The 14,176-nt window shown below is 39.5% G+C and overlaps 1 protein-coding gene across 1 annotated transcript; it reads left to right on the top strand.

Moving 5' to 3' along the window:
- The first annotated feature begins 446 nt into the window (after positions 1 to 446).
- LOC127421331 (heterogeneous nuclear ribonucleoprotein U-like protein 1) lies at positions 447 to 14,176 on the top strand. The gene is made up of 16 exons (XM_051664343.1): positions 447 to 586; positions 987 to 1,225; positions 1,794 to 2,156; positions 2,637 to 2,826; positions 2,906 to 2,979; positions 3,200 to 3,339; positions 3,424 to 3,523; positions 3,661 to 3,773; positions 3,900 to 4,166; positions 5,170 to 5,292; positions 5,374 to 5,502; positions 8,587 to 8,755; positions 9,456 to 9,728; positions 12,239 to 12,420; positions 12,547 to 12,714; positions 13,173 to 14,176. Exons 2-16 carry the CDS (start codon positions 1,021 to 1,023, stop codon positions 13,293 to 13,295), a joined length of 2,619 nt encoding a protein of 872 aa, XP_051520303.1. The 5' UTR covers positions 447 to 586; positions 987 to 1,020; the 3' UTR covers positions 13,296 to 14,176.

The raw sequence follows: 14,176 nt of genomic DNA, 5'->3' as shown, positions 1-14,176 counted from the left end.
GATCAAATATTGCAGTTTTAATGGGTTTCAATGGGGACATTTTTGTCCTTAAGGTCCTGAGTGTAACTATTTTGTGTACACAGTGTATTATAGATGTATTATAGGGACTGAGGTTGAAATATCAAAATTCCACCCAAAATACACACCTATGGCAAAATTTATGCCGTTGGCAAAATGATCGAAAAAACAAAAATGTCCCGAAGGTCGCACAAGGGTTAAATGAACATTGTACAAAATTGTCTTGTTTACTAATAACCTATTTCAGCGTTTTAATAATATTCTTAGGCTCAATACGTCATTATTTTTTGCTATATAATCTACCCTCTTCAAAATATTCGCGTCATAGCAAATGACAGTTAAACAAAAACAAAGCTACATATGACAAATATTATTGGCTACAGCGTTTTTGACAGACAGCAGCTCCAACAAATCAGAAGCAGGGACCAGCAGCTCCAACCAATTAGGAGCAGGAACCGGGACCCGCGCACACTGGTCGCGAGGCGCAGGAAGTGGTCAGCCACGGTCACCCTCCATCTTCGATATCGCCGTTGCGACAAGTTGCTTGAGTGAAAAACGGACAGAAAAGGTAAATATTTGGATTTCTGCAAACACAGGCTATAATTTATGTTTAGTTAGTGACATAAAAACTGATATTAAATGGATTCTTCGTGGTTGCATGTGCATTTTGTGGGCAGATTGCTTGACTCTATAGCATGCTAGTTATCGCGAGTGTTAATTCTGCAGTTTGTAGCTATGAAACTTGTCAGGTGATTGTTTTGACTCGTAAACGGGTAGAATTAGTTTATGCATGTTGTTGTATTTCTTGTATTAAAGCCGAAATAAACTTTCCATGGTATGAAATGACCGTTTATCTGCAGAAAAGCCTTCAGTTAGCCTGCTAGCACGAGGATAATGTTTTAGCGAATGTCTGTGAGCGCGCACAGTGACCAATCAATGATTCGCGTTTGTTTACTCTGACTTTACAGTACGGCATACACTGCTATTGGAGGTGCATGAACCATGAGCGGGCTCAATGTTAAAAAGCTCAAAGTGAATGAGCTGAAAGAGGAGCTCCAGCGTCGAGGCCTGGACACCCGCGGGCTGAAGGCGGATCTGGTGGATAGATTGCAGGCGGCGCTGGAGGTCGAGGCGTCGGGCGATGCTGCACCGGGCGAGGAAGAACAAGACTTGGAGGCTGGAGATGGCAATGAGTTTAAAGATGAAGGTAATACATCTTTATACGTACATTATTTGACTGACTTCATTTTTGTAACGTCAGTTTTGAAGCAGCAATCCAGATTGTGATGTTGCGAATTGAGATTTGCTTCACATGATTACAGGAGATTATTTTCTGTGAGGGTCATTTACCAATGTGATAGACCATCATAGGGCACCATTTCAATAGGAATCCTGTATCCGTCAACTACAAGCACTGGTTGTTTTTAACCCTCCTGTTGCGTTCGGGTCATTTTTGACCCGGGAGAGGTATAGAATATTTTAATACCACATAGTTTTTCTTTTTTTAGTACGGGGAAAAAACCCACAAACAATCGTAAATCCATGAAAATTCATTGGTCGAAGGGTATGGGAAGCAAGAATGTAGCCAAATACTCAAGACTGGGGAGAGTCCAGGTCTGAAAAATGTATATGTGTAAAAAAAAAAAAAAAAAAAAAAAAAAGGGGGTAATTAAATACCCCATATTGATCAACCATGGTTATGAGTATTATGGTGTTTTTATGTTGTATGGACATTAAAGCGACAAATAATATTTATTCTGCTTTATTCATTGCAGGTGGGGAACAAGATTATGGAGAAGAGGATAAGGCACAGTTTGATGATGGAAACAGCACAGACCTCTTCCAGGGTGAGTACGATGATCAGGGAAACGAGAATAATGAAAGCAACGAGGACAGCACCGAGGCCCCCATGCCTGGTTTTGGAAAGATTGATCATGCAGCAGATGTGATGCCGGGACAGATGACAGAGCAGTGCCAAGATGACCAGGAGTCTGAGGGCAAGCAGCCGCTCCAGGAGTTGAAGCAGGAATATGAGGAAACACCTTCACATCCTCAGGCAGAGCATAAGTTTGAGGAACCAGCATCACACCAGATGCCAGAGGGAGACTCAAGTCAACACTCCCAGCAGGAAGGACCGGGTGAGTCTTGTCAAATGCTTCTTTTAACTTCAGGGTTCCCACGGTTATGGAAAACCTGGAAACATCTGGGCATTTTTAAATTGTGAAGTCCTCCAAGTCAGAGAAATGAGTATTGTATTTTATATTAAATATCCAGTAGTTTTTGCTATATTTAGAAGTAGTATAGAAGTGATTGTGTAGAATAAAACATGCTAGTGTGATAACATCTGTCTGTCTTTAGGGGGTGTTATTTGTACACTAATAAGTATAATTGTTTAAATCTATAAATTCCGAAGATTGTTTTCTGACGTGCCAATGTAAATCTGACTAGCAATCTCTAAAATTATTTCTAAAAATCTTTATCCAATGAACATGAATTACTGGAAAAGTAATTGTTATAAGGAACGTTTTCTTTTAGTTGTGTTTTACAGTCTGCTTCTGTCACACTGTGCAAAAATGTATTTAATGTTGGTTTTGATGTATTTATCCAAATCTTTTCAGATGGTGATGAAGTGAAGGCAGAGTATAAGACAGATGAGGATGTTCCACAGCAAGCTGAACAAGCCAACGAATGGGGCGCTATGGATGCACAGGTCAAAACAGAGGATGATCGAAACATGTCGCAAGATCGCAAGAGGCCACATGATGACAGTCGTGGATACGGATACTACGAGCATCGTGACGACAGGAGGTAAGTTGTGCCTCTTTTTGATTGAGGGTTTTTTATTTTCATTGCTCAGTCTCATAGTTCTCTTTGGTTGTTGTCATAGGGGAAGATCACCACAGCCCCCAGCAGAAGAGGAGGAAGACGAGATTGACGATAAGCTTGTGGTCATTGACACCTGTGAGTACTGTGGTGGAGTCCTTTGTATTTACTGTTTCTGTATTGTCATGTTCTCTTGTGTTGGACTCCTGGATTCAGAAATTATGAATAAGGAAAGTGTTGGTTTAAAAGCGGTTGATTATTTAATATCGTTTTGTTATTGTCTAGAGGATGAAAAAATCCCAATACCCAAGCCACATTACTAAATGGTACAATCTAAATTTGTGTTGTTTGTCTCTAGATAACTGTGACCTGCACTTCAAGGTGGCTCGTGACAGGTACAGTGGCTATCCTCTTACCATCGAAGGCTTTGCCTTTCTGTGGGCAGGTGCTCGAGCCACCTATGGTGTTAACAAGGGCCGAGTATGCTTTGAAATGAAGGTAAGGAAGACACCACTTAATCTGAGTGCTGTGAAAGAGTTCCATGTTTGTTTACCTCATCTCTCTTGTCCTTCCCCTGTTTAGATAAATGAGGAAATTTCAGTAAAGCACCTTCCTACCACTGAACCTGACCCTCATGTGGTGAGAATAGGATGGTCCCTTGATTCATGCAGCACTCAGCTTGGTAAGTTACCAGTTACCATCTTCTTTGAATATTACATTAAGCAAGTAGCTTGATCAAACCTGCTGAATTAGTGAGTTTTCAATTTTTTTGTAGTGCATTACCATTGTAATTTAACAGCTCATTGTTTTATATCACAGGTGAAGAAGCCTTCTCTTTTGGCTATGGAGGAACTGGCAAGAAATCCTCTAACTGTAAATTTGATGACTATGGGGAAAAGTTTGGTGAAAATGACATCCTTGGCTGCTATATTGTAAATATTTTCATTTTACACACTTCTATATTACATTCCCCAAAAACATACACATAAATAAGAGCACTGAGACGGCAATATTAATAATATCACATCCTTTTTCTACTTTTTTTTTGTTTTTCATAGGACTTCGAAAGCAGTGATGAAGTGGATATAGCATTCTCCAAGAATGGCAAATCGCTTGGCTCGTGTTACCGTGTCTCTAGAGAGGATTTGGCTGGGCGCGCTCTTTTCCCCCATGTATTGGTGAAAAACTGTGCCGTGGAGTTCAACTTTGGACAGAGGGAGGAGCCTTTCTTCCCCCCGCCAGAAGGCTTCACCTTCCTTCAAAATGTTCAGTTGGAGGAAAGAATCCGAGGAACAGTGGGGCCTGCCACGAAAACTGAATGCGAGGTTTGGTATTGCAATGAACCTTTGGAGATAAATATGAATTATAATTACAATATAATTGGCTTGTGTCTGAATCTTTGCAAACAGTATAACATTGCTCAGCTGTTTCGAACATATTTTTTAGCTCTGAGTGAAGAACAGATGTGGATTATTTGTTGTATTTTGTTCATGAAACATAAATAAAAAACAATGATTACTTAAAACAGATGATCCCGATTAAAACAAGCCACATTACAATATGATAATCTTAACAGAGAGACTTCATATGCTGAGTGGCAGAAGGGAAGTTTGCTGCTTCCGGGTCCTAAAGTTCAAAGTATACTTCGGTCATCAGCAGAGTGCTTGAGCACTGAACATACGCAGCCTGATTGTTTTAACCACACGTCTTTGAAGTCGCAGAATACTATGTCCCTGGAATTATGTGCACTAATTAGTAGGTCCACAAGGAGGCTACACTCACATTTGAGCCGGTGCTGTTACAGTAAAGCGCTAGAATTGGTAGAATCGCTGCAAAAATACAACATTGAATGTGATCGTCAAGGGCGTATGTGTAAGGAGGTCAGGAGATACCTGCATTTGTATAACTCGAGACTGATGGAATCTAAAGGCATCTTTGTGTCTAAACTCAGACTAAAAATAGTCCAGGATCTCATATCAGTTGTAGCAAGCACGGTCAAGTATACTTTGAAAGGCTTGCAGTGTTTTGTTTTTTCCTCTAAACAATATGACTTGTATTCAGGTGTAACTTTATTTTCAGATAATATGGTAGTAACATACATCAGCAACATTTTCAAAACAACACTTAGTTCATAACAAAAACACAAATGATTAAGCTTGCAAGGCATAAAAATTGCTTGCTATGTTGCTATGTTCCTCATTTGTAAGTCGCTTTGGATAAAAGCATCTGCTAAATGTAATGTAAATGTAAAACATGTAAATGATCAAAAAACATAAGATATTATTGAACCCTGGTTTGTAAAATTTTACTTCCACACTGTCCTCTAAGATCCTGATGATGGTTGGTCTGCCTGGTAGTGGAAAAACCACCTGGGCCATTAAACATGCTGAAGAGAACCCTGAAAAGAAGTTTAACATCCTGGGCACAAATGCTATCATGGAAAAGATGAAGGTATTGACTGGTTGACATAATCCCTGTTCTACTCTTCTGTCGTCAGTCACAGTCTAAAGTTCATTCATCCGCTTCTTTCAGGTCATGGGACTCCGACGTCAGCGTAACTATGCTGGACGCTGGGACGTACTTATTCAACAGGCTACTCAGTGTCTCAACAGGCTCATCCAGATTGCTGCCCGCAAGAAGCGAAACTACATCTTGGACCAGGTACTGTCATACTTGCCTGCCTCTGTGCTGTGCTAACAGCTAAACCCCTTCTCCTTCCTCTTCAACCCTCCCTCCAGAAAGACCTACATCTACTGCTGCTCACTGATGCACATGTTCATTAATGCACTTCTGCTCTCTCTGTAGCATAGTCCAAAGCACTGATTAGCATACTGTGATCCTGAAGACTTGTTTTCAGTCCTTATTTCTTTGTCCTGAACATGTTGCTGACTTGTTTTGTTTTGCTTAAACCTGTAAAAAAAACAGGGAAAGAATGCAGTATAGTATGTTGTCGCAATGAATATTTTTTTACTTTATGTATGCCTTGTTTTAAAGAGATCTTTGCCACACTGTACAAGTAGTCCATGTCATTAGTAAGATGTTGAAAAACAAGTAATCACTGCCTGGTGAGTAAGAAAACGCCTTCTGTTGCTATGGTAATTGTAAAGAAACCAAGAGAACTTTTAATTAGATTTTTACTTTACATGAGAATTTTACTTGAATGTTGTATTTAAAAATGAACAGCAGGTAAGTGAAAAAACTAACTTGCTTGAAGTTTTTAGGTAGACTGTTTCAAGAGGTTGTAAGGTAGGTAGGGTCAAAGGACATGCTAATGGTTCGTTAAGGAGACTGTGAGTATGCAAGGTAAGTAATAAATGTTTGTCTGTGTCGGGCAAGCTGGTCGTTTGAACATCAGGTGAGTAAAGGTAAGGAAGGGGACCCAGGCAGTGCAGGAAGAAGTTCATGCATGTGTTTGGAATACAGAAGTGAGGGATATGTACCTTTCTTAGGGTTTTGAGATGAGTTCAATTTGTTCAGTACCGGGTAGGTACTAGTAGCGTATAGGACAAAGTCTCAGTCTTTGGGGTCTGGAAAACAAGAAATGGCTGATGTTCTGGCAGTTACACTTGAGACATGACCAACAGCAGATGGAGCAATGGAGCCTAGAGACCGTTGGATTAAAGCCAAGCGCACACTACATGACTTGCAGTTGGCGCACTGCGCGCACATAACGACTCGCAGTCTTTTGTTTTTGGTCTTGGTTGTGCGCACAATGTGGGTGTATCAACTACATGACCATTCTTTGCCAACTGAAGCCCTTTTTACACCAGGTATTGAAGATGTGATTTGGTTGATCTGATAACAATTAGTCCTGGTTGTCTTATTTGACCCCTTGTGTTCTGATTTCAAGACGGCATACATCAATCATTACATCAGTGTATTCCTTCTATGATACATTGACCACGTTTACATGCACTTAAGTAAACTGTTTATTCCAGGTTTTTTGCTGAAAGTGGCATTCTGAAGCATCATGTAAACGAGAATGCCAATTTCCTTACGCCGTTTAAAGGGTTAAAAGAAAGCCTAGGTTTCTCCTTGAACCAGCTTAATGTCGTCATGCTAAAGCACCATTCTAATGGGTGTTCAAATAACAAATGTCATAGATTGGAGGCCAAAAAGTCAACACAGCAGAAAGAATTCAACATTTTTCAGAGTACAGTGGGAAAAGCACATAAAATTAAAAACTATTCCCTTTTATACAAACTAATGTAAAATATTTACTGTCCCTTATGTTTATGTATATGCGCTCGTACATTAGGGACATACCAGAGTTTTTGCACTGCAATTTTGCTGCAGGTCACAATGCAAATTTAAGAAAACAAATACCGCAAGAATATCTGGAAAAAAAGTGAACCGGCTGAGAATAAAATAGTAAAGTCTTCCTCGAATGCCATGGTTGTTATTTACACAAGCATCGCAGGGAAATTATGTAGCTGTGGAGAAAGCTGCTTATTGATGGAGCCGGATGTATACTGGAGTAAAGAGTACACTGCTTATACAGTGCATGTAAATCGGAAGGCCGCTTTCTCGCAATAACCCGCTTTCTGGTGTCCATGTAAACATAGTCAGTGATAATAATAATAAAAATTATTTTAAAGTGCAAAAAGTAGACAGGGAAAAAACCAATATAAACTGCCACACTGTTTCTTATTTTAGTGGAATACCTGATGTATGTGCTTCTTATCTGTCAGTGTATGCTGAAGAAGATCTGTAAGTTGTTGTGCATTTAAATGTATACGCTTTTTCAAATTTTCCGATCAGATGATTATTTCCTTTTTAAATTTGCACGTAATCATCAACAGATCACCTTAATCATCTTAAAGATACGATCCCGAAATTTATTTACAAACTCATGCACATAGCAACGGGAAAGTTTATTCGTGAAAACATGTCAACAAACAACATGAAAGAAGGTCTCGCACCACTTTATTGCACTGATTTGCACAGAACAGAACTTAAAAAAACCAGCTGAAAATAATGAGACAACAGGTAGGGAGACGTTGGTGTTTTATTTTCTTGTAATGTTTTTGCTTCTCAGTGCATTGCTCTCTGTAATTTCTTGGCTTTTATTCAGATCGCTTGTCGGGCCACGCCCTGACGACAAGATGTATAGATATCAAGCAGGTTTGAAATCCGTCATAGTGTCTGTGACTAGTCTGGGTATGTCACAAAAGTGCGCTCAATACACTGCCATCGGACGTGACATCTGAGACTTCTAGTTGCGAACCTGTCGCCGACTCAAAACATCAAAGGAGACGAGCTTGTGTCCTGTAGTTTGTGCTAGGCTTAAGAGAAAACTAAGTAGACTGCAGTATGAAAATGTTGAATTCGAATTCTATTTCAGAAAATTTCTTGATAATGTTCTTTCTTGGAACTTTTCTAGTAAGTAAAATATTATTCATAATTTCTTAAGCTTTTTATGAGAGAAAGGCCTCAGTTTAGGGGAAAAAAAAAAGTAAAGAGAATGTTAAAACTGGTACTTTGAGTGAACCAGTGAGGGTCCCCTGTATATTGTTATTCATTCAGCTGTCCCGGATCTGTCCACCTATCCTGAATTCACGGTAAGTCTTTGGGGGTTGTGAGAGACAACCGCTAGTCATTCCAGAGCAGTAACTATAGACATGAACAAAAAAAACTCTCTCACTTTCATCGTTGCAGGAATCCAATTCCCCTCCTACAGAACGCAAAGCCGTAACAAAAGCAAATAATAAACAGCTTCTACTTCTTTCTTGTCACCATTGCTAGACAAATGTATATGGATCAGCCCAGAGACGAAAAATGCGTCCTTTTGAAGGTTTTCAACGCAAGGCTATTGTAATTTGTCCCACGGATGAGGATTTAAAAGAGCGAACATTAAAGCGAACTGATGAGGAAGGGAAGGATGTTCCCGATCATGCTGTGTTAGAAATGAAAGGTAGGAATGCCATGGATAACCAAAACAAATGTTCAAAACTACACACCAGATCTGCTTTTGCTGTTTCTTTTATTTGTTTATTTTAAGACTTGGAAGAACTCACCCGTCCCTCCTTCTGTTAAAACCTTTTTGCCAGATAAAAGAGCTTCTCTCATCTTATTCATCGCCCCCTGCCCTGTTAACCACATTCTCTTACATTGTCTCTCATGTCATTGCAACCACCACTGCAACCAGTTCAGATAATCAGGATTGAGGAAGAAAATCTGCAGTTGGCTCGTGCTCTCCAATTCACTTTTGGCAACAGAGCAGTTTGTATTGGCCGTATTATTAAACATTGAATAAATTACTGGACAGCTGTCCTCAGCTGGGTACTTCCTGATTTGCAGGGACAGCTTTTGTCATAGCACTCTTTTTCTGGCAACTGTTTTTAGTTTAATTTTCATCCCCTGCGATTACCCCCTTACATTGTCTACATATTTCTCTGGGACAAGTGTTCTCTTACACAGTTAAGACAATTTTTGTACTAGAGCATGTTAACTTTATCACCACATGATCCAGTTCTCTCTCTCTCTTTCTGTCATCTTGTTCTGTCCCTTCCCCTGTGTTTTTCTGTCACCATTGTGTGGTGCTGATAATGATTCTCTTTGTCTTTTGCCGGTGCGGCTGTTCTCTCCCTCACTGCGTCCCTCTGCTCCCGTAGCAAACTTTGTTCTGCCCGACGCCGGTGAGTTCCTGGATGAAGTGAGGTTTGTTGAACTGCAGCGGGAAGAAGCCGACACTCTTATCAAGCAGTACAACGAAGAAGGCCGTAAAGCTGGCCCTCCCCCGGAGAAGCGTTTTGATAACCGTCAAGGTGGCTTCCGTGGCAGCCGTGGTAGCTTCCAGCGTTATGACAATCGTGGTGGACCTCAGAGTGGTGGTAGAGGTGGCTATCAGAATCGGGGTGGCACTGGAGGTGGAGGCTACCGAGGAGGTGAGAGTGAATTTGGTGAATTGCAGTATTCTGCAGTCAAAAGTTTTGTAGAATGACCACTTCATAATCGATAGGTATGCACAGATACAAAATTGCCAGTACTGATATTTGATTATTTAGAACGACATCTGGCGATACCAATAGTTTGATGGTTCTGCTTTTTTATGCCACCTTGTTTCAAATCACCGATAATTAATTGCACAACATAATTGTGGAATTAAAAAAAGAAATGAAACTTTTATTCTCTATGATTCCATGTTTCAGAGTAACTAGTCTCCATTATAAACAAAACACTGAAACAAAAAGCACATTATTAACTCGTTTCAAATTATTAACTTGTATAAACTCTTATGAAAAGCTTGTTGTTAGATTCAGTTGGTAAGACTTTTTTTCTTCTTTTCTTTTGATTAACACTTTTTATTGATTCACACATTTGAAACAGAAAAGCAAAACATATATTCATAGAATCAACTATAACCCCCTTTCCCCCCTCCCAATCCCACCCTGACCCTCAACAAATATCCCTGTGGTCACAACTTGAGGTACAGACAAAAAAGAAAAAAAATATATATATATAAATAAATTATAAATATTGCACTTCTCTCTCCACTGCCCCTCCCTGAGAGTCCTCCAAAAAGGCTAAATAGCAGCCCCATTTTTTTATTGAACGAATCTAAGTTGCCTAGCCTTCTGCATGACATCTCCTCAAATGAGGGCGCTCCAGCCGACTTCCATCCCCTAAGAATGATCTGTCTGCCGATCATAACACTGGCTAAGACCCAATTTTTTATGCATTTATCCCCTATATTAATGACCGCCTCTTCGCCTAAAATAGATTCTGGGGCAAAATGAAATTTGAGTGCCCAACACGTCACACATAAAACTCAGCTGGTAAGATTTCTTAATTTTTTTAAGTGTTCTTAAAGGAATATTCCGAGTTCAATACAAGTTAAGCTCGATCAACAGCATTTGTGGCATAATGTTGATTACCACAAAAATGTATTTCCTTGTCCCTCCTCTTCTTTAAAAAAAAACAAAAAGCAAACATCAAGGTTACCATGAGGCACTTACAATGGAAGTCAATGAGCCAAATTTTTGGAGGGTTTAAATGCAGAAATGTGAATCTTATAATTTTATAAAAGCATTTAGATTAATTCTTCGGTTAAAACTTGTCTTATTTGAGCTGTAAAGTTGTTTAAACCATAATTTTTACAGTCATTTTAGGGTTTGTTGACATTACATCGTCATGGCAACAAAGTTGTAAAATTGGCTATAATTTTACACAGAAAAGGTTGTGATTTTTATCACACTAAAATAATTAACAAGCTTGCTGTTTGTATCAGCAGTTACAGAAATACTCAAATCTGGCACCAACAATCATGCCACGGTCCAAATCACTGAGATCAAATTTTTTTCCCCATTCTGATGGTTGATGTGAACATTTACTGAAGCTCCTGACCTGTATCTGCATGATTTTATGCACTGCTGTCACATGATTGGCTGATTAGATAATCGCATGGATGATTGTTGGTGCCTGATGGGCTGGTTTGAGTATTTCTGTAACTGCTGATCTACTGGGATTTTCATGCACAACAGTCTCTAGAATTTACTCCGAATTGTGCCAGAAACAAAAAAACATCCAGTGAGCGGCAGTTCTGGGGATGGAAATGTCTTGTTGATGAGAGAGGTCAACAGAGAATGGCCAGACTGGCCATTCAAGACAAAGTCTACGGTAACTCAGATAACCGCTCTGTACAATTGTGGTGAGAAAGATATCATCTCAAAATGCTATTCTGAGATGCGGGTTGGTGCTCTTTTGGCAGCACGAGGGGGACCTACACAATATTAGGCAGGTGGTTTTAATGTTGTGCGTGATCAGTGTATGGACATAAATATGAAAGGCAAACTAGTTGCTCTAGAAAAATTTTTGTTTTCTTTTTTGCATGTTTATTAAGAACTATTAGTTACAAATCACAAAGGAAAATGCATACAGCAGTCAAACTCGGGAGGTTAAAGAAAAGGAGGGGCAAGTCAAAAGTTTTCCTGGTAATCAGTATTTTGCCACAATTACTGTCGATTGAGCTTAACTTGTATTGAACTGGCCGATGTCCGATAGCGCAGATAATTTCTTTTATTGACCAAAACCGATGATTGGCCGATACATCTGTGCAGTGCTAAAAATTGAATGTTGGCCCAGGCAACTGATCTGCAGAAGCTTTAAACTAAACTACAAGTAAGATAATCGAATAATTTCAACTCAAATCAATATTTAATGTTCATTTATTTATTTGGTAAGATTCAGTGTAATAAGCGGTTTGATGTACAGTCAGCCCATCATTATTGCATACTAAAATAATTTATGATGACACAAGACCTGATCACCCTGATGCAATTTTTTGTGATAATGACCGAGTGACTATAGTATCCCTTACAAATTGGTCTGTGTTGCCTGTTAGATGGATACTGCCTATTAGAGCAATTTGCTGATAACTGTTCAACTCTTTCATTAGGATATAACCGTGGAGGGTACAACCAGAATCGCTGGGGAAATAACTACAGAGATGGAGGCTCTGGAGGCCGTGGTGGAGGCTACAACCGCAACCAGCAGTCTGGAGGAAGCTACAACCACAACCGTCAAGGCTCTTACAACAAGAGTAGCACTGTAGCCTCTCCAAGCTATAACCAGTCACAGGTATAGAGAAAGGACTTGCATTACCGAAGACTTAACAAAAATCATATCTTATGAATGTGACAGGACAGTAGTCATTCCCTGCAGTTTAGTATTTATAATTGTTGATTTTTCTCGTTTTTATTTTAGCCTCAGTCCTATAATCAAGGCTATAACCAGAGCAACTACAACCAGGGTTACAACTATGGCAGCTACAGTCAGTACCCAGGATACAGCCAAGGCTACAGTCAAACCCCAGCAACCACAGGACAAACCTACAACCAGCAGCAGCAGAGCTACAATCAACAGTACCAGCAGGTGAGCTTATCAGTAGTAGACATTATTATTTTCACTGTTGTAAGTGCTCATATTTTGAGTTAGGGATTTGAACAAACCCCTCACCCTTTGGAGCATAACTCATCCCGCACTGTTTGTGCTACAGACATGAATGATACATCAAACCATACAGCTTGTTGAGGAAAGATGTATTATTACTGTAAAACAAAAAAACTGGTGGAAACATCTCATACACTTGCATTGGAAAAGGACCCGAGCCTTATCTATTGACCATAATATCATATAGACATGGGAAAGAGCCCTTTTGACTTGTAGCCATCCAGAACACTTTAGCAACTTCATTGCAATACCCTAGCATTGTGATGGCGAGTGTGGAATTTTCTTCAGAAAATGCACAAATCTTTTTATATCTGAAGCTGCATAGCAGTCACCTTCAGCATTGTGTTGTTTATGCATGTATTTTTTTTTATTTGTCTCAGTATGCTCAGCAGTGGCAGCAGTACTACCAGAACCAGAGCCAGTGGAACCAGTACTACAACCAGTACGGCAGTTACGGCAACTACAACCAGCAAGGCGGTCAGGGCGCCCAGGGAACACAGTAGCATTGCAGGCACTTGAAACGTCCCTCCCATCTCATTCCCTAAGCAGCATTCCTTATGCTCCTTTGCCTTTTTTATGTTCCCTCTCCTCTTTCACCATCTTGCCCTTTTTTTGCCTGCTCTCTATAGAAATTAATTCTCTCCCTAATTATGCCAGACTTAAAGGTAACCACATTTCTGTGGACCTCCATTGCTCTGTTTGTTTTGTTGGCAAGTATCCCTGTTTTGATCTTATACTAAATATTTGTTTACATGCTGCTTCATTATTATTTTTTCTCTCTATGTACTTGTAGATGAAAAGTTTGGCATTTGAAATTAGAATGTGGTATTGTCTGCCCCAAACAGCTCCCACACAATGATGTGCTTAAAGGTTTCAAAATCGAGCAGGATAATTTTGAGGATGCTTTGCACGCTTGGATTACATCTGATGTATAGAGGGAGAGAGATGGGGCGTTTGTGTTCCAATAGTTTCACCACTGATTTTATTTTTCTATCTTTTAAGATTAAAGAACCACATTTTGCAGTGGATGGTTAAGGGTATTGTTCTGAATGATCATAGGCCTGTATTTACTCATTCATTTAAGACCATGTAACACTTTTGACTAGCTAGATCATATTGGAAATTTTAATAAATTTTGAATAACATTTCTGATGTCTCAAACCTGTGAAGGTAATCATTTTCCTTTTAATACCATTTTTTAAAATGATTCTGATTGGTCTGATGCACATCTGTTCTCATGTTTCAGATTAGTAATGATCAAAAATAGTTCCTTGTGTGGATATGTTTTTACCCTGTGTCATGTCTGTAAAGCAGTATCTGCAGATGGTTTTGTGTCGAATCAAAACTCATTATTTTGTATTTGAGAATATAATCTGAAGAACCA

The sequence above is a fragment of the Myxocyprinus asiaticus genome, chromosome 3 (genome assembly GCF_019703515.2).
Source record: "Myxocyprinus asiaticus isolate MX2 ecotype Aquarium Trade chromosome 3, UBuf_Myxa_2, whole genome shotgun sequence".
Classification (NCBI taxonomy): Eukaryota; Metazoa; Chordata; class Actinopteri; order Cypriniformes; family Catostomidae; genus Myxocyprinus; species Myxocyprinus asiaticus.
This window is presented reverse-complemented; position numbering and strand designations above follow the sequence as displayed.